Source organism: Cylas formicarius, unplaced genomic scaffold, assembly GCF_029955315.1.
Source record: "Cylas formicarius isolate icCylForm1 unplaced genomic scaffold, icCylForm1.1 PGA_scaffold_3__17_contigs__length_32017465, whole genome shotgun sequence".
Taxonomy (NCBI): domain Eukaryota; kingdom Metazoa; phylum Arthropoda; class Insecta; order Coleoptera; family Brentidae; genus Cylas; species Cylas formicarius.
The window spans coordinates 25,299,931-25,323,904 of NW_026844326.1; the positions used below are offsets into that span (position 1 = coordinate 25,299,931).

The 23,974-nt window shown below is 35.7% G+C and overlaps 1 protein-coding gene across 1 annotated transcript in view; it reads left to right on the plus strand.

The window, feature by feature from the left end:
- The window catches only part of LOC132700173 (unconventional myosin-XV), a 75,326-nt gene extending 53,045 nt beyond the window's left edge, over nucleotides 1-22,281 (plus strand). Inside the window, exons 19-23 of the mRNA XM_060667339.1 lie at nucleotides 17,251-17,474; nucleotides 19,990-20,236; nucleotides 20,438-20,535; nucleotides 20,588-21,438; nucleotides 21,496-22,281. Of these exons, the coding sequence (XP_060523322.1) occupies nucleotides 17,251-17,474; nucleotides 19,990-20,236; nucleotides 20,438-20,535; nucleotides 20,588-21,438; nucleotides 21,496-21,812 (1,737 nt within the window). The 3' untranslated portion in view covers nucleotides 21,813-22,281. The remainder of the gene's footprint in view (nucleotides 1-17,250; nucleotides 17,475-19,989; nucleotides 20,237-20,437; nucleotides 20,536-20,587; nucleotides 21,439-21,495) is intronic.
- Nucleotides 22,282-23,974: the final 1,693 nt, after the last annotated feature.

The window sequence follows — 23,974 nt, forward strand, 5'->3', positions numbered from 1 at the left end:
CTCTACCTCGAGTGGAAGTTCCGTTTTAGCGTAAATTGCCGCGCCGCCATTGTTTGAACACGTCAAAGAAAATCGAATATTTTTATATAATTAATATACAGGACGCACCTGCAAGAACCTGCCGCCAAAAGACAATTTATTAAATTTATCCCGTAATAAAAAATGGCGGAAATTGGAATAACGATATTTTAAAACCAGATGGGTACATAATTTGTTTTCTTAAAAATACTGAGGATACCCTGACCATACACCGGGTAGGCAACTAAAACAAATGCTTTTTAATAATCAAGGGGACTGAAGCATGGTTAAATATTCGATATTTTAATTCACTAGAACCTCCAAAAGTTCTGCAAAAGTTATATAATATTACGTTAAAATATTTTCTAGGAAAGTATTTGAGTTAACTTGCATAAATAGTAATTATGAATATTTATAAAATAAAAAGTAAGTTTTCTGCTGATCCACTATAAAAATTACAAAATTTATCAAGAAACGAGATTATTACAAATGAAAATTCGTTTTTCTATATATTCAATAATAGAAAATGATTCGCTGTTTTATAAAAAAAAAAAGCGATCTCTCCGCGTATCGCTGTGAAACTGACAACGCACGATCGAAAATTAATCCATTAATTGTTGTGGAAGATGGCGTCGCTTTCTCGGCTGCACTTTCAAGCCGTTTTAACTAAATTACTATTAAAACAATCACGGCGTCCATTAAACGACAATGCCACGTGATAACAAGGCAGATAGAATAGCTTAAATGGGCTTCCATAAAAGTTATGTATGGAAAACCAATGGAAAGATAAGTAACCCTAACCATCTCTATTATCCACGAGTAATCAGTATTCTACCAGCAATTTGAGAAATATTTGAGAAAGTTTTGTATGCTGTCCCTTGCGGATTTAGGAGGATTAACCATTAACCACAGTTTGCTTATAAGTAAGTTAAAGTTTTGTAGTTCCTCATCAGCATCGTGTAGTTTAATTAAATCATATCTATCAAACAGGTTTAAAAAAATATTCTGTAATAATACATATTCAGATCAGATTCTATTGCTTTCTGGAGTCCCACAAGGCTCCATTTTTTAGTTTATATTGCTGACATTTTGAACACCGTTCTATGAAGTAGGGTACAGGTATTTGCCGATAATACGCGCTTATGACTATGTCGAGGCAGAGTCTAATATGAATCGCGATTTACCTATTATAAGTTACCTTTCTAATGGCTACAACCTCAAATTAAACCCAACGAAATCATACGCCATAAGGTCAAAACAAAACTATGTCTTCAGTCAGTAGACTTAACTTTGAATGACACTAAATTAAAATTTGTAACTAGTGCAACGAATGTGGGGCTTGTATTGGATACTTAGTTTCGGTTTAGGAGACATTTGAAATCTAATTTAATAAAAAAAACCTGCTGCTAATTAAATATGCCGTATAATAGCAGGCATATACTGGGCAAAATTTTGAGAAGAAACTTGCGAGTCACTTGTCTAATTATAATTATGATTTTCTCTACGGATTTTGCTTGGATCATGATAATCGAACCCGAATAGAAAAAGTCCATTGTCTCCATTTTGTCAATGAGATCCAAAAATTTGATCATAATTCTCATCTATATAGCTATGTAAATTGGCTGACAATGTATGCTCGTAGGGATCTAAATTTTAGTTGATTTTTAATTTATTTAAAATTATTAACGACCCCTTGCTCCCACCTCTATCCGTGAGCGATTAATTGCATAAATTTAAGTACTAAATTAAGATCTAAACTAAGTTAAGAACTAACCAAACCAACGAAAACTAACCATTGTCATAGCAACAATTATAAATGTTTATTTGTAAAAAAAACTTCATTCATAAAGCATATATTTTGTTTTCTGTATATAATTAATAATTAAGAATTTTCTCTAGCTCATTTAATCTATTGATGGAACTTGTAAAACAACTTCAAAAGGACGATAACAAAAATTTAAAAAATTCACAGAACACTACTTCACTGCCTCTGCACGGTTATCTAACTAATAACTGGCAACTGTCATCAAATCGAGATACTGTACTGACACTCTCCTGAAAGGCGGGGCTAAGGCAGTGCGCGAAATGATCGGCGCAGGATCAGGGAAGTAGCCGCGCTGTATGTTAGGTTTAGCTTATACACTGGATTTATAGAATCCGTACAACCCCTTCCATAATAGACTTAAAACATAAAGATTTAGTTTCTTGCGAAAAGTTATGTCTTGGTTAGTTGCACAGGTTTTGCAATGACTTGTTCTATGCGAATTTTAAAAGGTATCTCCAAAGATATAGTAATTAATTTTCACTGTGATATCGGACCTTGAATTAAAAAAATATACGAATTGTTTTGGTTAGTTTAGAATAGTAAATTAAAAATGTTCGTTGCTTGTTTTGTGATTAGTGGCCCCGAAGAAGACAACAAAAATTCTTGATTTGATTTTTCATAAACCAGCCGACAACCCATCAATACCCCAACTTTGAAACAGAAGCTGTCAAATTTATATAAGAACGATTTAAATCAAAATGAACGCTTATTTTCCCAAACTGTGTTTCATTTTTGGAACGGCGGACACCCGGTATAATAAAGATGAGCTTACTGCTGCCACATTCCATCGGAAAACACCTGTTAGCGTGTCCTAGTGCAGAAAACGGTAGACTACAGTTGTCGGAATATTTGTCGGCCTACTAGGTCGACGCCGGCCGGATACGACAAATGTAAGACGTCGCTTCCGCGAGTGGGCGCCCCCCGGACGACGCTTAAGAAACGGGGGGATGTTTTTTTTTCTACTGCCGGTGGTAATATCGAAAATACTGGAATTAAAAAATAAACGGCCTTGATGGCGTCTCGATCGGACATAATCGGAAGGTAACGCGATAATTATAGTAATAATTCGCCATGCGTTGTATGCAAAATGGCTTCCCGTCGTCGCGCGGCGGATTTGGTGACCTCAAATCTAATTGCCATTACTATGGCGTTTCCGTTACCTATAATGTTTATGGGATAACAGATTGCCGGCAAAAATCTAAGTAGAACTAGAGTTGAAATCAACGTCGAAAATGGGTATATGGGTTACCGGGGAAGTATAAAATTAAGGCATTCCGTACAAAATCACTGAAATTTGTATCGCTGCTATATTGATGTTGTTGCCCTTCTCCTGTATTATTATGATTTGTGCTTTATATGATATATAATGATATATGATATATAATGCTCAACTGTTTTGTATTGTTTGTGACCACCATTGTGCTATTTTTAAAATTTTATTTCGACACTCAAAATTTTTATCATTTGTAATAATCAGAATGTCAAATATGTTGGTTCTTTTTATGTATTTCAGCATAATCGATAGACCGTTTAAAAAGCGGAAGCTAAATTTTACATCTCGCTGATATAAGACTGTTTTCAATGTCAAAAAATTTTAGAGATCTTCTTTTGTGAAACTGTATAATTTAATATACGCGACTGGGACTCGTCGATAACTCTCTAATAATTTCTATTTGGATAAAATTGACTAACGCACCAAACAATTCTATCTACATAATAAAATATTGTCTTGTGGATTTTTCAAATAGCCATCAATACAAAAAGATTGCTCATAACACACATATTTTCTACCAAGTAATATCATTACTTAGATCTGGATGTTCATGATCGCACTTGTACGCTTTTCTGTATTCCCTACAATACATTTGTTCGTATATTGGCCTCGGTCCCTTCCACCGTCTGCCAACTGCCTCCCTCAATCTTGTCTTCAATTATCAATAATCGAAATTGTCATCTCTTGTTACGTATCATGTGGCCTAGATTTGCTGTTTTTCGGAGTTTGATTTTGTCCAGCGATTAGCAACTTCAGTATAGTATCCTCAGTATATAGGCCGATAGATCCATATCTCGAATGGTTCAATCAAATCAACACAGCACAGCAGAGCATCATGTCAGTTGCAGTATACTTACAAGCTTATCCAAATACAACACTTTTTTTTTGCTCCCTTATGTAAAATACCTAATTATACAACGATTTATCATGCGAAAAGCGTCACTTTATCACGTGAGTTTCGTATACTACGGATATTATCGTACGGGTTTGGAAGCAATCGCATGTTGTCGCAGATTTTACCACACCTTTTGAATTTTGAAGTTTGTCAATTCTGGCGCTCATGTCATGTTGTTTTGAAAAATACTCATTTATAAAACACTCTCTCCGCTAGTGCAAAATAAACTCGTGACTCAAATGGTGTTTACCGCACTTGTTGCATAATATACTATAACACTATGAGAAAGATTCAAATATTGTATTATGCAACAAGTGTAGTAAACGGCATTTGACTCGCGGGCATATTTGGCACGAGCGGAGCGAGTGTTTAATAAACGAGTGACTTAAAAAGTTTACCAAACTACTTGCATATTATATTTTTCTACGTCAGTTTCGTTTCCCACGAATCCGAGCCACGTCAAACATCTGATTGCTCCCAGACCCGTGCGGTGAAATCGCGAAAATGTCCGAAGTGGTTCGGATCCGTGGGTCACGAAACTCAAGTAGCAAAATGACGCTTTGCTCATGCTAGATCGGTGTATAATTAGGTATTTTACACAAGGGAGTAGAAAAATGAAATGACGGGATCATGGCGCACTACAGTTTTGTCAATCTATTTATCCCATTCGGAATTTTATAGTTGACATTTTTTGTCACTGACACTGGCTGAATTCTTTGCGTACCGCCTTTTTCTCTTTTTGCTTCCTCTTAAAATCCTTTTTCAATTACTCTTCCCACACCTTGAATTTCTATAGCAGAATAACATCACAGTTTGTCTTTTCCCTTCTAGGAGTTTCTATTTCGTCGACGTTAGAGTATGCCATTATCTTAGCGCCCAAGCCTGGCCAACTAACTAACCGGAAGAATCGCCATCTTAAAAATAATTTAGATAAGTGAAGTGTGAAGTGAATATGTTCGAAGAAAAAAAATTGTTATTGTTTATTCCGCAAAAATGCTGTATTTAAACTTATTTATTTTTAAAATTTTGGTTATTCTGCTGACACATAAAGCCAAAACAAAAATATGTTGCGGTGAAGCAAAATTATCGCTAAATTTAGGTGCTCCAGGGTACATTATAGCAAGCCAGAAGAAAATAAATGTAAAACCACTAAATATAAACAACCACACATACACGGAGGTCTATAAAAATTTAAAAAAAAAACTAATAGCAAGTACGCGATCCATAAAATTCGGTTCAATTATTGCTTTTTTTGTCGGACACAAAATGACTGTCAAGGTATGCTTGAACCGAATAACAACGACGAGAAAGCAGATATTCTTTCATTGTCCTTTTAAATTTTTTAATAGAAAGGATTTCCACAGATGTGGGCAAGAGTGTAATACAAAAAATTAGATATAGACTTCGACGTTTTATGCCAGCCAGATAGTAATTAAATATTTTCTATTATTAGAAAAGTGATTTTTTTACTTGTAGATGGTAAGTGTGTCTTTTATGATGAATTGTGTTGTGGCTCAGAGAGAGGCACCTGCAATGCGCACGATAATGAACTTCACACATAATTATAATTGCTCTTTTTTGTCATTTTTAAAATGGCCTTTACTGTATCAACAACAACGACATAAGAAAATTTTAAGTGTAGTAGGGTCTTCTCATTAAAAATATCAGACTTGATAAAGCTTTTCGAAAGTTCATCGGTAAGCTGTGACCACGACAATTTGTCACCTGTAGTGAGCTTAACACTGTTTCCTTCCTCTAACATAGAGTTAGTCGGTATTTTCAAAAATTGGTTGTTATCTTTGTTAAAAAGATCATTGGCACTATCTAGCATAGTTTCAATGCCGCTGGAGGTAACAAATATCGTGTCATCTGCATAGATGAAAGAGAAAAACAACAGTCGAGCCTTATTTCGCAGATAACTTTCGAGAAGTTTTAGATAGAACGTCCAGCTCTACAACCAAACTGGTTACAAAATAAATAAGATCTAAAGGTTCAGATTTTCACGAAATCGTATATATTCACACGACAATTGTCTCGACAACACCCCTTCTAACCCAACACTATTGTCTTTTGATGTACAAAACTTATTTCCCAGTATTGCACCTATGGATTGATATTATATTGCTTTAGACCAAAATTATTTTGAATTTAATGGACAGATTTACATCTCTAAGGAAGGTTTGATTATGGGAAACCCACTTAGTCCTTTATTAGCCGATATTTTTATGGATAATTTGGACAACATCGTACAAGAATATCCTTTAAGTAAAAGTTTTCTATGGTGGTATAGATACGTGGATGATGTCTTTGCTTGCTTTGTTAGAACGGACAGACAATTAAATTCTTTTTTAAATTTCATTAACTCATTACATAATCGTATAAAATTCACTATCGAGATTGAACAGGATAACTCTATTAATTTTTTAGACTTAACTATTACGAGAACTTACGGAAAAAAAATAGCTTTCAGAACTAACAACACAATAGGAAATTTTTTTAAAAATAATAAAACGAAGTGTCCAAAATCTCAAAAATCAGGTGTCTACAGGTTGAAATGCGAATCATGTCCTAAAATTTATATTGGACAAACAACAACAAATGCATTAACCAACATAAAAGAGTGTCTAGATTCTAATTATGCTACACACTTAAACACAGAAAAACATATTTTTGATGACAATTTTGATATTTTACATACAGCCACAAAAAGTAGAATATGAAATTTATTGCAAGACATGGAGATTAACAAAATGAGATATTGAAATGTATTGCTTAACGATCAATTAGATTTAAATATATTTTTATTGTCATTTTTCGGTATATATAGCAGCAGGTAGTTTGTAAATATTACATTTGATAAAGACACGGTGTTGTGGAAATAATTGTCGTGTAAATATATATAATTTCGGGAAAATCTGAACTTTTAGTTCTTATTTATTTTGTGAAATGGATTCTTATCAAGTAAAAGCCACCTGAGTTCAAACTGGTTCATTTTCTCCTAAGGCACCAACGGATCTGAAACATTTTTATGAGTTAATGCCCCCAAGCTTTGGTTAGTTTTGGTTAGTTTGGTTTACTGACCTCTTTTATTTTAAAACTTATAGAGTAGAATTTTCTAATGCCATGGATTTATGTATTGTGTATAATATGATGTATGTTGATGGCATGGATGGATGGAATGGAAATAGCCTATCTATATATGAAGCTGCCCCTTCTCGCTAGTTTCCGGCTCATCGTCTCCACGATAGGCCTCCCCAGTGGTCAAACTATTACTGGGTCACGGCGACTATCAGAGCCTATCTAGTCGGCTGCGTCGGTCTTCGGGATGTGCGCGTTCTTCATTTGTCGTCGCGTCCACGTCAGGGACTTGCGGTCCGCGCTTCGATAATGCCCGGTTAGGTCGTAGCGCGCGCTTCGGGTTTAAATAATGCGAAAAACCAGCTGGAATCGGCTTACTAGCGAGAAAAAACTGTGCGAGAACTTCAAAGCGAACTCGCTGGACAGTCTCGTGAACTCGTCGCAGAATTCGGAATCGCTCAGCGACGACTCGCACGAGTCCGATTCGGGCGCGGATACGAAGTCAAAAAATTCGTTTCAAGTGAAGTGCGAGGTTTATTCGCAAAACGTATGCGGTAGTTTGAGGTGAGAAACGCGCTTCCGACGATCGAGGCGGTGCGGGGAGATATCGATACTCGAAGTACCCCAAAAAGTCGATTTATTATTTTCACCAATTTCCCTTATAAAGGGTGTTTCAAAAAATCTGCGCCAAAGCTCTGCTGGCGAATCGTCATCTCAAAAAAAAGGAAGTTCATTTAAACGGAGGCCAGGAATTGCTGAGTTTCGAAGAACATAAAAAAAAACATTCTTTTAAAAATACGTTAATCATTTGATGCCCGCTTTTATTGAAATTTATAACGATAAACATAAAAAAAATCCTTTTAACAACCGGGGTAATGTTTGTTTTCGTGAAATTAGGTTTAAGTTCAAAATTAGGAGTTTTTATTATTTCTATGGGGAAAACCGATATATTAATGTAGCATATTAATCAATATTTTTATTAATATTATTATTATTTTACAATGCACTTAATATGTCGTTATTGTAAAATATTCTTGAGTCTTTTTTTTTAGCTGTTCTGATGTAATTTGGATAGTTTTTTTTTACTTTTATTTGGACCCTGATTACTAACTTACCAAACCTAACCTAAACTGTTTTGCTTTAAATCTTATATTGAAATTGTGACTTTCTGTTACTTACTTTGAAAAATCCATTGAACAACTTTATTTTAATCATGAAAATTTTTATTATTTCGACACTGAATTCTAAAAAATGAATATTAAAGATAACGACATAAATTTTTGCCGAATTCCATTTATATGAACTTTTTTTGACTTGTTGATGGTGTACGTTTTTGAAGCACCCTGTATATTTACGGGGTGGTTCACGCGATACAGTACGGTATATTGAAATCAAAATACAAGATTCTTAAAAAGTTTGGTTACTTAAAAAAAATTACTTTCATATTGTACAGGTTGTCCCAAAAGCGCTAAATGTATCAAAGTTATATTTTTTAACGACGCCTTATGTATATTATAAGATTTTTGAAACAACTGTGAATTTCAAACGTAAAGTGTAACAATAAACCAAATTTCATATCCCAATTATCAAAAAACGGGATATCCAAAATTTCATCTCATTTGATAAGAATTCTAAGTGGCTGTAACTTCATTCATTTAAATGGTACGCCATATTTTTTTAATTTGTTACAGAATTAACTTTTTAGTTCTTTGCCCAGAACCAGAAAAACGATGATTTTTGTCACCATTTAGTGATTTAAAAGTCACGAAGTTCAAGTCTATGAAGCAGAGCTATTTTCATTTTCGGTAGCTTTGTTCAGTCGGCAGTTCTTGGCAATATTCACATTTGCGACCGACAATGGAAGAAATGAAAAATAATCTAAATAACCTCTTAATTTAGCGAATTGAAAAAAATATCAGATTATGGTATGCTGTTTAACAATGGCTTCAAATATAATCTAGCTATCATCGAGGACATCTCAATTCATTGCTAATTTCATCTGTTAAGTACTCGTCAATGTTGGCCAGGATACTTTTCATTATCAAGCGATTTGCAAAAAATTTTTAAAGAGTCAAGCTAATCACACCTCCAGTTTTATTTTTTACCTTTCCAATTAATACCATCCAATAACAGTGATGGATCATTACCCAGGAAAAAAGTTGCAGTATAATACACTACATCCTTTCGCAAGTAAAAACTACGTTTTTTTTGCATTTCATATTTGAAATTGCCTATACACGGAACAGGCTCTCACTTTGAAATTTTCATGTTCCGCCAACAATTACCACTTTATAGCGTCAATATCTATTCCTTTTTAGCGGTTACCGCCATTTATGAAGTGAGACTAAACAGTTATTAACAACAGCAAAATATTTGTCCGAAGAATCGTAAACATTTTGCGGTCTCATCGTCTAACGATTGAAAAGACGTCAACTTTCTCCGCGAAATATCTCACACCCAATCAAGTAGAAACTTGATACGGAATTAAAAAAAAAAGTAAAAGGTCGAAGGTACAACAACGGCAGACAGCGTTTACAAGATAATGTCCATTATGCCGACTTGTGGGTGGGGTAATTCATTAAGAGTTTTTCTCGTTATTTAAACAGTAGATATTAGCAATTACGGATTCAATTAGCGTAGATTATTGATCTCCTCAAAAACCTTCTATCTTGATTTCTAAAAATCGTAGATTGATATTCTTCAATTTCCAATATCTAGGCTAGACATAACCAGTTTTCGGTGTAAATGTAAAAATTTCTATTATGTTTGAAACTAGAGAAAACTATTAAAAATTATTTAAATTTAGATATGGACATTTTATTAAATCGTTTTATACGACTATATTCCGTTTAAGCCAATGTATAACTTGTACAGGCCATCTATTTTGATTTGTGTACAAATCTTTCAAATTTGAAACCTCCCTCTGAAAACTTGATAACGCAAGATTAACTTTTCATTCTTACATTTTCTAATCTAAAAAATAAAATAATAAAAACATTAATATTAAGGTCATTCAGAAACGAGACGACCTGTATTCTAGCGAAGACTTCTAGCAAAAGCTTTACTGTTCTAACGGAATTTCAGCTTGCATTTGAGTGCGGTGCACCGGAAAAATAATTAGAAAACTTAATTAACAAACAGCAATTAACAGATACGCGATTAAAAATTTCTGTTTTGACATTGTCGAATATAAAAAAAGAATCACAGTTTGCTATACGGACCTGCACTTTGTCAAATGGGAAACTTGAACATTTTTTTTCAATATATTTGTTTATGTATAAAAATTAGGTATAAAATAAATATCAAAACTCGGAACCCAATATTTAAGTTGCAATAAATAATTCAAGTTGTGACACCCACCTATTCCTTTTAAACGACACTAAGCGCGCGAAAATGATCGTGACGTCAGACCGCTGCTTTTCGATCGATACAGCGACATGTTATAGTGTTATTCTCGGGTTATAGGTTAATTACATTTATTTTTGGCTCGTGTAAAGACAGTATTTAATCTACGCCAGTTTGTATTTGTGCTTAGTATGCTTTACATGGTAATAATGGAAGCAACACAAAAATAATATAGTAAAATGGCAGATAAACTTTTTATTCGTCTACCAGGAAATAAAAGCCGTCGTTTTTTGTTGATATTATGCTCAGGTGTCACTTTAGAAATTATCGAAATTATCGTGTAAACATTTTTAACTCTTCGATCTTGCACCCATGCTAATGCAGTCTCCACGGGAATGGATTCTTGATCTATATAAAATAAAGAACACTTTAAATTATCACTAGTGTAAAAAAAATAGTATTTGTTTTTTTTTGTTGAATAATTTACAGTTTATTTAATTTAAAACTAGAAAACGTTAAGCTGATTACAATATTATATTGGTTTCAAACTATTGGCTAAATTTTCTTCTTCTACTTTTAGCTTTAACACCGCGAACCTCAGCAAAAAAAAACTTTCTGCGCTTTGTATGTAAGATGTCACCATAAACATATCCACTAAAGGTAAATTCCCAGATTGACTTTTTAAAAAATTGGCTTCGGTCATTTTCAAATTTTTTTTTATGCTAAACACAAGATGACAATAGCAAGCGGCAGGACCAAGACTAAAATTAAAACCACCAACACGAACGCGTTGTCATTCTCTAATGGGTCCTCCATTCTACCATCCGGCTGGCGCGTAGTCTAAGGCGCGAATTGACGTCACAACCGGTCACTGCCAATGACAGCGCGTTTCAAAGAGGATTTGAATTTTGCAATTTTTATTTGCTTATATTTGTTAACTGTGGTTCTCTTAAGAGTATAAACTTACCCTTATAAACAATATTTTTCAAATTAAAATTTTGATCAAGTTCCCTATTTTTGGCATTGAAGCTCCAATTTTTAATCACAGTACGGACCTGCAATTTAAATTCGCCTTATCATTAGCAGAAAACGATTTTGATTTCGTTAGCCATCCGGCTGGCGCGTAGTCTAACGCGAATTGACGTCACAAACGGTCACAGCCAATTACAGCGGGTTTCAAAGAGGATTTAAATTTTACAATTTTTAATTGCTTATATTTGTTACATAGAACTGCCGATTTTTTTTTAACTGTGGTTCTTTTAATAGTATAAACTTACTTTTATAAGCAATATTTTTCAATTTCTTTTATAAAATACTAAACTATTTTGCGTCTTTTATTTGAATTTGCCATATGGAGGTTGCGAAGGCTGAATGTTTAAAAGGAACACTCTGTATAGTTTTCGGGCAAATTTGACAGAAGGAGGTTTTGAAAGACTCCGATTATTATAAAAAAAAAGTCGCCGTAGTGTCTCGACCTGCATTTTGGAATAGTTTTAAATTTAAAAATAAAGCTTATTCATGCACAAATAAGAGTAGACGCCCTGTATGTACCGCGACACCCTGTTTATTATTTCCCCGCGTTACCTCGATCGTTCGCGTTTGCTCATCTATCCGACTCAGATCGTGGACCACCAAATCGGAAAGCGCGCCGTCCGAGTCCTCCTACGAGTACATCTGCACCGAGTACCTGGACAATGACAAGAAATCGGGAGAAAAGCGGGTCGACCCCCGCATGGAAACCATCCCCGAGGAGGGTGAGCCCAAAGTGTCGGTGAAAGAGATTCTCGCTCGATTCGAAAACCTTAAAGAGGACAAAGTGGAGAAGAAGGATAAGAACAACAACTACGACGGCGTTAAATCCGTTTCCGGCGAGTCGGTTAAAAAGAAACCGCCGAAAACGGAGAAGAAGATCTCGAAAGAGCACCACGCCGCTGTTGAAACGCCGGAGAGGGCGGTCAAGAAGGCCGTTGCCGTCGTAGGCGTCAAAGAAAAACGCAAAGAGGTTAAGGGCGCCGTCGCCAAGGAAACCGTTGTCACGGGGAGCGCGCATGCGTCTCATTCTAAAGAGGGTTGTTCCGGGTCTAAGGATGGTGATCGTAAAAAAAACGAGGTAAATCGTTATACAGCCGTAAGTGATTTTTTTGTAGGGGCCAATGAAACAGATAACATTAAAATGCTCTACTAATTAACTATAATGCACTTACGTAGTAGGTAATTAATTATAAGGGGGATTCACGTCGAGGGTCATATTAGATGTTCTGGAGAACTCTAGAATAAATTGCCATAATTTAAAAACCTATAGAGTTTTACTAATTGAAGCAAATCTTAAAGATTTGTTTTCATATTACTTTCTAACATATTAGATAATACAATAGCCTCTACATTTGAGCCATTTTCTTTCTAAATAGAGATTTCTACACTCTTAGCTCGTGTTCATATTTTTAGAAAATACTGCCCTAAAAATGATACATTCAAACTTCTTGGCTGTCAGCAGCCATGTCGGCAAGGTTATTGTTTTTTTCATAGTCGCTTCATAAGTATTATCGGCATTAGGTAAGGTCTCTATATCTCTGGTAGCTATATGGTTTGTAACTTGTTTGGGATGTCTGGAGTGTGTAAAATTGGTCTTTACCATTTACGTATGACTTTCAAACGACTGCTTTGTTGTTTCCTCAACATTTCCTCACACTTTGGCAACGGTCGGGACAGTTTGAGGGTAAGTTTCTGGCAGTTGTTGGCACGTGCGCGTAATACAACTTCTCTGCGTTTTGAGGCTATAGATAGTTTATAAATATTTACGATAGGTTTTTAGAAGAACTAACCAAAGCTAGTAAACGTGATTGGATTTGCAGTCACACTATTAAAGTTAAGTATAATGGAGATGTGTATAATAATTGGTAATTATACGATGATGAACAATAGCACATCATAACAAAGAACTCTTTAAGAAAAATAGCCGATTTCTCAACTGATCTTGCATTTTTCAAAAATTGAAACAAATCTGTTTCAATCACAGTTTTTTTTTGTATATGTAAATGACCTTTGTTGTATTTTCATTTTGGTACTATTTCTCCTTACCTACTGGTCGCTTACAAAATACATATACAGAATAATAAAGAAAAACTTACGTAGGAAGTTATTGTTAGCTTTTAATTTTAATGCGTAAGTCTAGTAGGTTCAACTGTTTTTGTGAGCTCGTCTCATAAAAAAGCTGAAACAAGGGCCAGTTAACTAATTTTCTGTAATAACATTGTTGCATAACCCTGTTTTTTGTTGTTGCAGTATACTGAGTCATATAAGAACCTCTTTTATTTAAAATTGAGTTAATCGTAATCATATGGCTAGTAGAGATATAGAGGCCCTACTTAACGCCCATAATACAACATGAGCATGCGCAAGATTTAAAATCCCTCTTTTAACCATTCATTCAACAACCAACATTGCTTCTGTTTACAAAGAAAACGCTCCTTTTAGATATATCAGAAATATATTTTCTTATAGTCCAATGTAAACGTATAGATACTTTAAGCAACAGAGATAAAAGATTGTTTTAGGAAAACATTTAAACTTAAAGAAGAAATCTATGCACCATTTCATTTTAATCGTCATCTGCGGTTTAATCTAAATCGATATGGAGATTTATTTAAAATAAAGATTGCGCTTGGTACACGGAACACATAAAATATAATTCCAGGGCTTAGCAGTTTAGCAAGTTCTTCTCGCTAAACTTTAGTTATTTTTTGACTAAGCTTTGTGCAACTGAGCCGTAATTGTTTATTACACAATCGGATCATTATAAAGGATATAATAAGATAATTGTTTATTTTTTTGTACATATCTTATTCCAGTTTAGTATTGTCGCACTTCGGGCGATGCAATATATCTTACATCAAACGATCACGGATTGTAGTAGAAGGCATAACTACTCCACATTATAGCAAACGCTCAGCTGTCGGGCGGTTCCCTTGATCTCCAATTATTTCACTTGGCACAAAATTAGCCTTTCTAAAAATTTCGAAACCTATGTCTGTCGCTAAATACTTGTATGCTTTGAACATGTCTGTGTTCAAAAGCATTTTGGTGATACTATGTCGCGACTTTGATGAGAATTCGGCGTTTCCTGCATAGTCGACGCTTTCTTTTATAAGATACGTCGTTTGAAACGTGCCTTTTTTAGACCACGGTTTCTCCGCACACTTTTACTTTTTCCCGCGCCAAATTCATTAGGAAAAAAAGTGCCTATACGATCTAGAACTTAATGACGCAGCTGCCACGATAAGCCGGGAAATTTATTCGTCGTATTTGGCACGTAAGCGGGAAGACCCGCTTTTACCTAGAATGATCGTCAAATAGAAACAAAAAGAACTCCGAGTTCATTACTATGCCTGAACAAGTGATGTACAAAACCACAAACCGATCAAAACAAGGATCAATATGGCTTATATACAGGGTGTGTCAAAACTAAAATAATTGATTCCCTATTTAAAATAAAAGGTCGTTTATTATATACACGCCAGCGATTAAAGAGATATCGCAGCTATGGAGGAAAAGTTTTTTTATTTTTTATTATTATATAGTATTACTAGCGTTTTTTTAAAAGGTGGGCCTTAGCATTGGTCGCCTCGATCCTCAGATTTCAATCCTTTGAATTAGTATATAATTAGTTTGCACTATCTCAATACAAGATATTGATGAATTAAGAAATCTGATAATTGCATTTTCAGCACTTACTATAAACATTATATTTTTATTTTGCCCTAAGTGTCTTGTTTTCTTTTAATAATGTATATAAGCATAATCAGATCAGATTCAGACAATCAGATTCTGAAACCTTTATTATTTATTATTAAAATGTTATTGTTAAGAAGATAATTGATAAATGTTCGACAGCACCCAAAAATTATTGAACTGACGTGGCTTTTAGTTGATGAAAATCCATTTAACAAAACAAGTAAGAACTGAAAGTACAGATTTTCACGAAATTACATATCAAATGTTTGATAAACATTTAATAAAGACGGAAACAATTGTCATGTAAAAATATATAATTTTGTGAAAATCTTTACTTTTAGTTCTTATTTATTTATTTATTTATTTTACCAATTTTTTTTTCTATTCAACAACAACAAACAACATTTTTATAACAAGCCCTTTATTTTAAACAAGGAATCATAGCCTTCAATTTTTTGCATTTCTGCTAGCGTATCATTTTATGGAAGCTTCAGTTTTAGGCTAATAAACAGCTTGGTTCTGATATTATAATAACCGTAATCGATTCCTCCGTACGCCGCATCTGTCCTAGATACAGATTAGTTGAGCAATATTTAATATTAAGGTGCTTTCTTTTTCCTTGTTGCTTCACTAAGTATGGCGATTCGCGAATATCAGCGGTCCGAATACACAGCCCTGGGGCACACCAATATCATCAGGAAAAAGATATGCAATTAGCATGTTTTCAAAAGCAATTCAAGCCCAATTCTACAGTATTCCGCTCTAGCAACTCGTGTTATTTCTTCACTGGCCCGTGTGGCCATTATTAGGCTTCGCTGGAAACTACCTAGTGTAGTAGATTTATTAATTAATTTCATGGCGTAACGGTTTGATTTGGGTTAACCGCGATTGAGTTTCGAGTATGTTATTTTTCCGATTTGTTTACTAGATTACTATTTTACGGCGAAAATAAGTTGTTATGAAATCCTCAATGCACCTCCAAACGAACTCTAAAAAATTTTTCACAACAGATGTTTCTCATAAAGAACACTGAATAAAAACTGTAATTTTATATCCATTTATTTATTCAATTAACATAAGACATCCTTAATTGGTCCGTCAACAATTAACAATATTACCATCAGCATGAGTTCCCTCATATTTTTAAGAAAAATCTAATACAGCCCATGTCTATACGATTTTTGGCAAATACGCCTTTTGGTTATCCTTGAATTTGAGAAAAAGAAACGAAGTAGCTGAAGGGTATGGGCTAAAATATTCCCCAGCGGATTTTGATAGTTATAATTTCAAATGTTTCTTAAGCAAACATTCATAACGAAATTAATTTTAAACTTTACATAAATGTTGTACATCAATATTAAGGAAATACAATTATAATCAAGTTCCTTCTTATGAAAGTCTGGGGAAAAATAATAAATTTGGTTGCTTGGCTCAGGAAAACAGAGGAAAACCTAGTCAGATCAATAAATTATTGGTCTAAACCTAACGCACTTCTACATTGCAGGGAGACGGTAATTGTTCCGTTAACATATTACCCGTGGAAATATGATAACCAATTGACTATGTTGCTAAAGATTTGGGCCAAATTTAGCCTTTAACAGCTTCAAACACACCCATATACTCAGCTTCTGTTGATGAATCTGCTACTGAATTTTGACGTTTTGTGCTCCAAGATGTAGTAAAATTTTTAAATAATTTAAATAAACATCCTCTTGCATTTTTCTGTCACTCTTAGATATCGTAAAACTCCCTTGATACATTTCCATGGTTCTTTATTATTCTTATTCATAAAACAACTTAAGGAGCAGTAAAATGGTTTGTTTTACTCGTTTCTGTAAAATCTATCATGCAATTATACACCGATCTAGCGTGCTTCACTTTACCGCGTGAATTTCTTGTCCCATGGATGCGAGAACCTTCGGACTTTTCCGGGATATTACCGAGTTTGGGAGCAATCGGATGTTTTCGGAGATTTTCGCCGCATTGACTATCTATCTAAAACAAAGAAATTAATTTTTGCTTATATTCCATCAGTAGGAACAGAAGTGTGTTTTAGCAACTCCGTGATTCGGATTCCCTTTCCAGGTCCAAGCGAAAGCTCAACAACGCTCGAGGTCACCTCCAGTTGATCGTTTAGACGTCGTCCCTGGCAGCATCCAGGTGAAGCCGCTGAGGGACAATTCTCCAAGTCGCAAAATATCGTATGCCGACAGTAGGGACGGCACCAGATCCCCCAGCAGTCCCCTGCCGCCCACAGGCAAATATTCTCTTATGCAGTTCGCTATGCAGAACTTCAGGCAACTTGCCGAGTAAGTAGCAAATAATGATTCGGTTAGCATTCAAAATACAAAAAAAAACGTTTTTTTTTTTTGGCAAATTGATTTATTAGAGGAGTAGTTTCTCAATCTCAAGCAGGAATCATTTTGAGCTTATGACTAAAATTGAGTCAACACACAACAAATAATCAATGAATTTTTGCTTACGTCATTAGACTGTGTCTCCATGAAAAATTCAAGACTCTGCGCAAGGAATGGCTTTGTAGTTTGTGGAATGACAAACCCTCTACATGACTTTACTATTATTATAGTGACTATCTATCCCTTTATTCAGCGATAGATGTTTTCGGAGATATTGCCCACGTTTTGAATTTTGACGTTTGTCAATTCTGACAGTCATGTCAGTGAATGTAATCGTGTTGTTTTGCGAAAATGTACCCAAAAATTAATGGTCGTAGAAAAAGTATCCAACACGTTCGGTAAACTTTTTAAGTCACTTGTTTATTAAACACTCGCTCCGCCCGTGCCGTGTCGTGAGTCAAGTGCCGTTTATCGCACTGGTTGCATAATATACTATAAATACTTTGAGCTGTACATCACTGTCGCAGATTTTGAAAATATTGATGCTGTGCTCTGGTAGATAAAATGTTTGATCGATCTACGAACTGGTGGAAACCCTTGGGAATTTCCATCTTTATGGAAAGGATTGTAAATAAAAAAAAAAACAAACCAAAGCTTCACGCGCCAAGGAAGCTACCAAGGCCGGAGAGGCAATTGAAAAAAACAACTGGCTCGTAGTATACTCTTCACGGTTGTCGAGGATTTTTATAATAGCGCATTATACACGGCCATATTTGAGTGAAGTCCGGTGAAACGGGCGCGCGTTGTTGAAAACTAGAAAGCATGTTAATTCGCCGCTTTTCGGTTTAAAATGGGCGATTTTTGTCGTCGACGACGCGGCACCGTGGGAATCGTCTAATTCAGATGAAGTTCGGTCGGTTTGGGGTTTTTGCGCGCCCGCGATGACGTGTTTTTGGGTGAACGTTTCGTGAAGCAATTCGAGTATACTGCAAGACAACTTATACCTTGCAGCATCGACGCAAGAGAGACGCGTAATATTTGTAGCCAGCAAAATCATACATCTTATTTTTATTCTCTTTTTTTTTTTCGATTGTAATCAACAGTTTTCCTATGGACGGACAGCCGTGCTACCAGCCGGTGGGCAGTTGACGTATGACATCCATCGATTCAAAATTAGAACACGTAAATCTCTAATGAAAACGCGAAGAGAGTAAGCTGATAATCAAATGCTTATTCCACCAGTAAAAATATCAATAAAAATTCACGATTTGAAAGCATCCATCTGAAAATTTCAGAAATGAATCGATGGCTTCTTGGTAAGTGCGTTGCTCGTTCTCAAGCGATCGCGATATCTGTTTTGCATTAAAATTTCCCATAAAACTCTTATACTTAATAAGCGAAAGTTTCTCAAGAACGATTTGTATTGTTTTTTCCCTATCGATTGTTAACAGATTCTTCGCGCAATTGCACTTTCGTTTTCATTTAAATGTTCGAAGTACCCGGCTGTTGGGTATTTGCTAAGCCATTAATTTAGGAGATCTACTTAAAAAAAGAATGAATTAGAACAGAGCTTTATAGAACTTTTATTTCTTATAGTTTTTTATTGTAGCTTTATATTCCTCATCTATTTTATATTATAATTGACCAAAAATCTGAACTATAGACCCAAAAATAAAACGTGTGATATATCCTAACTTAAATATAATTTAATAACGAATTTTTATTGATAATTTTTACACATCTTTATAAATTTACTACAAAGGACTGCACAAAATTTTGAATACCTTTGTAGCAACCTTGTAAACCCACATTTAAAAAAAATAAACCAATCTCTAATTCACAAAGATAATTGTTTATATTATTATGGAATCAATATCTGCTTTACAGTTATCTGTATTTCAGCTAAATAAACGGCAATAATTTTATTGAAATGTAAAGGTTCAATTCCTCTTCTTAAAGTGCCATCTCCATTCAATGAAGATCTGCAATAATTATTGCAAGTTATCTCTATTTTGTGTTCTCCTTAGTAATGTGAGTCTCTGATCGTCAGCCAAGAGCATTGTCGACTTCCGGGACCGCGTTTTCCCTCGATCTTACCTTCTGTTATGAGTTGAAGGAAGTTGTATTTATTACGTCTCATAAGATGACCGATAGGTAGTTTTTCTTTTCTTATCCTTAATACTCTGCGATACACCCACATCTCAAACGCTTCCAGCTTACTTATTGCTTACTTTCAATGTCTAATCAATAATAATTGTTATCGTAATTATCACGTATAACATTTTCGCTTTAAATATAAAAAAGAGGCGACACTATACTCATCAAATAGACACCGTAATAATCATTAACCAAAAATAAACATTGAAATTTTATTGCCATTGTCAAGGTAATCATCAAATCCGCCCATAAAATATTTTTATCGTGCTTCCAATAAAAGAAGAAAAATCTATCTATCTCTGTCCCGCAGCGCTGAACATCAAAGGATGGACCCGCAGCCGAAGTCGAAGCAAAAGGGCAAAGAGTGGACGTGGAAACAGCAAACTGACGTCATCAAATGGCAGGGCAACGCTATAGAGGGTCCGCTGCTACGTTTGGACGACCCCGAACTCACGCCTCTGGCGATCGAATGCTTCGACTGCATCCTGAGGTACTGCGGAGACCAACCCCTCACCCCGGACATGTCGGAGGTCAAATGCGTCTATACCGTCCTCATGGTAAACATGATTCATTGCCGCTATAGGCCACTTGTACACCTTCTAAAACTCTGTATCACCACTCTCGCTCTCTGTAAACTCGCTTGCGTAGATTAATTTTCACACTATAGACACACTAAAACTCCTAACAGAGCTATCCGGTACTTCCGAGTACGTGTGTGATGATTTACCATGTTCAAGTAGATCAAATATCTTTCGCAGCACTGCCACAAGTACGCTCAGCTACGCGACGAAGTCTACTGCCAGCTAATGAAACAGACCACCAGCAACAAATCCGAGTCGCCAGAGTCCAGCCAAAGGTTAGTCCATACTCAGCACTGATCAGTTCAGATCTAATCTTTTTTATTTCAGAGCATGGAGGTTGCTATCCATAGTAGCAGCATACTTTGCCTGTTCCGATAACCTCCTACCGTATCTAATGGAACATCTTACCAGCGCGGCCAATGACAGGAGGAGAATCTGCCACGGTACTGCTGCCGTGTGTCTCAGCAACCTAAGGAAAACCCAACGGTGCGGCGGCAGGAAGAACGTACCTTCGGTAGAAGAAGTGACCGCCGTTAGCGCAGGCAGGAGTGCCAGAAGACAGATCTACCGTCTACCGGGTGGGGCCGAGAGGGTGGTGAACACCCGATGCAGTACCGTAGTAGCCGACGTTATCCAGGAACTCTGCGGGCTCATTGGAATCAGCAGCGAGGCCGAGCAGCAAGAGTTCAGCCTGTATTGCATAGTTCAAGGCGACGCTTTTACCATGCCTTTGGCATCTGACGAATACATCTTGGACGTCACCACGGAGCTTCACAAGGCTGGTCAACCGTTCTATTTAATATTCTGCCGCTCCGTGTGGTATCACCCGCTAAAGCACGATGCTAGTCCTCTTTACACCGAAGTACTGTTCAACCAAGTGGCCCCCGACTACCTCGAGGGTCTCCTCTTGAGACTGGGCAACCCCAATCTACCACCGAGCGTTGTCAGAGATATGGCTCTAGTAGCGGCATTGCTGCACAGGGCTGCGGACTTGGGGCACTCTCCCAACTTAAAAGAGGTTAAATTTTTGCTACCCAAACCCGTCTTGGGGTTGAGGGAGCCGAGACCGCCGCAATGGTTGGCTCTAGTGCAAACCAGTTGGGGCCAAGCGGTCGGTTTGTCAGTTTCCAGAGCCAAGCATAGGGTTTTGCAGGTTCTCAGTAGCTGGCCTCTGTTCGGTAAACACCACGTGCCATTAAGGCGTACTGCTGCTAAAGAATAAATTTTTGTTGCAGGAAGCTCATTTTTCGCTGTCAAGCGTGTGGTGGGTGAGCCGGAACACTGGCAGGAACATATCCTGGCTCTAAACAGAGGCGGAGTCCATTTCCTCGATATGAACACCCACGAGACTCTTCAACATTGGCCGTTCGCGGAAGTGATCAGCACAAGGAAGGTCAGGTCTGAGGACGGAGCCCTATTCTTGGATATGAAGTGCGGTAACCTGCTTCAGCAGCGGGTGACGAGGCTGCAGACTGAGCAGGCCCACGAGATATCCAGGCTGGTCCGGCAGTACATCAATCTCGAGCAGGAGCACAGCAGCAGGAATAAATAGTTCAGTTCTCCTGTGCAAGTGTGGAACCTCTATATCTATGTATATATGATTATCAAACGAATGTTGGCACTCAGGTTATATTTCAAGGTGAGGTAGAAGCAAGTTGAATCTAGCTCACCTTTCGTATCCCATAGCACCTATTCAGATAATAACGTAATATGTTATTGGCGGTCTAGAGCCCGTTCATTTTTATATAAATATCAAGCAGGAACTGAGAATATATATGTATATGAACTGCACACCAGCTTTATTTTGTAAATAACATTAATTAGGCCGCATATTTTGCATATATCAGTAATCAGATTTTTTATGATTATCACGTATGTCGTTTGGAACTGTACAGTGCCGCGAAATAAAATTTTTATATTGAGGGTGCTTGCAGGTTAATAAATATTTTTAACAAAAACAGATTTGGATTTTTGACATTTTAATTATCCTATGAGAACAAGGACACTCCAGGTACAAGAATGATATAACATGTATGACATAGACCTTTAAAATAATATATTTAATAAAACAGACTCGTTTGACTCATTTAGGCAAAAGATAGGTCCTCAAAAAATCCAAGAGTTTGATATCAATTTTTTAAATTTTAATTTAATAGTAATATTGTATAAATAAGTCTTATCTAGTTGTACGCATGGACATTCCAAAAGTATTTAAGTCTTAGTTAATTATAGTTGAGCCTTAAATTTGTACAACCCAAAATTTTTATCTTAATTTCACCTAAGTTTATATGACTATCAAATACAATGAAGTCCCCGTGACGCCTTGTCGATAACATGGATTGCATACAAAATACCAACGTGGCATTTTTTTATTCCTTCGGATTACAAGACAAAGTGCGCAAGAGAAACAAAATCCGAATGTTGAAAAAGGCCCAGACAAATTCCATATCGAAAAGCAGTTTTTCTTTCTATTGGTTTTCCACAATCATTTACGCGAAACATGAAGATAAGAATTCGGAAAAGAATAAATACTCGTTTCTTTATTTCACGGGCAACCGATAGAATAAAATAGATATTAATTTAAGTCATTGATAAAAAGGCAACCGGATTTTATTTAATTCAATTTAATTAATTAATTTTATCTAATAAAAAAAAAGGGACTCATATAATAACCCAAAACTAACCCAAAATATACATGAAGAAATTTGAAATGAGATGCAATTTTCAAATGTGTTTTGAAACCCATATTCCGTTTCTATTCAGATAGATAACCTTTCATCCTGCTGCAAACTGGTATCCTGCAGCAATAACAATTTCTTGGCTTTTTCATATTTCCTTGATTTAATTTATGCAATCATTTGTTGTCTTTCTTCAATACTGTATTTCACCTACGGCAATTAATATCTTATCTTTGTTTTCGGCCGCCTTTAACGAAATCAAAACCGTTTTCTGCTAATGATAAGGCGAATTTAAATCGCAGGGTCGTACCGGGATTAAATATTGGAGTTTCAATACCAACAATCGGGAACTTGAGCAAAACTTTATTTTGAAAAATATTGCCTTTAAAAGTACGTTTATGCTAATTAAATGATCATGTCCCTTGCTTTTGTTTTCTTGTGTATCAAAAAGAAAGTGAAAATAACCGAAGCCGGTGTTTTAAAAGGTTTAAAGTTCATTAGCTTAAAGTTTTCTAGTTTTTAAAATTCAAATGGTATATCAAATAAAATGAGAAAAAAACGAGAAATTTTTTTTTAAACTAGTGGAAACCTAAATTTTGATTTTGATTTGATTTTGGCACTGATAATTTAAAGTTATAGATCAGCAAGTCATTCCTATGGATAATGCACTAGAATGGATACAAGTTCCAAAAGTTAAAAATGTTAACAAGAAACGCCCGGTTTTTATTTTCTGGTAGACGAAGAAGTTTATATGGCGTTTTACGGGTTGTATTCAAACGCGATGGCACGATTTGTATTGGTTTTGTGTTGCTTCCATTATTATCATGTAAAGCACACTAACCAAAAGTACAAACTGGCGTAGATTGAATACTTTTTACACGAGCCAAAAATAAAGTAACTAATATAATTGTGGGAATATAACCTGAAAATAACGACGTCCCGACCATTCCCGCGCTTTTCATGTCGTTTTTTAAATATTGGGTTTTGAGTTTTGAGTCCGTCACTGACTTCGAGTGCCGAGGAAGCAAACATCAAT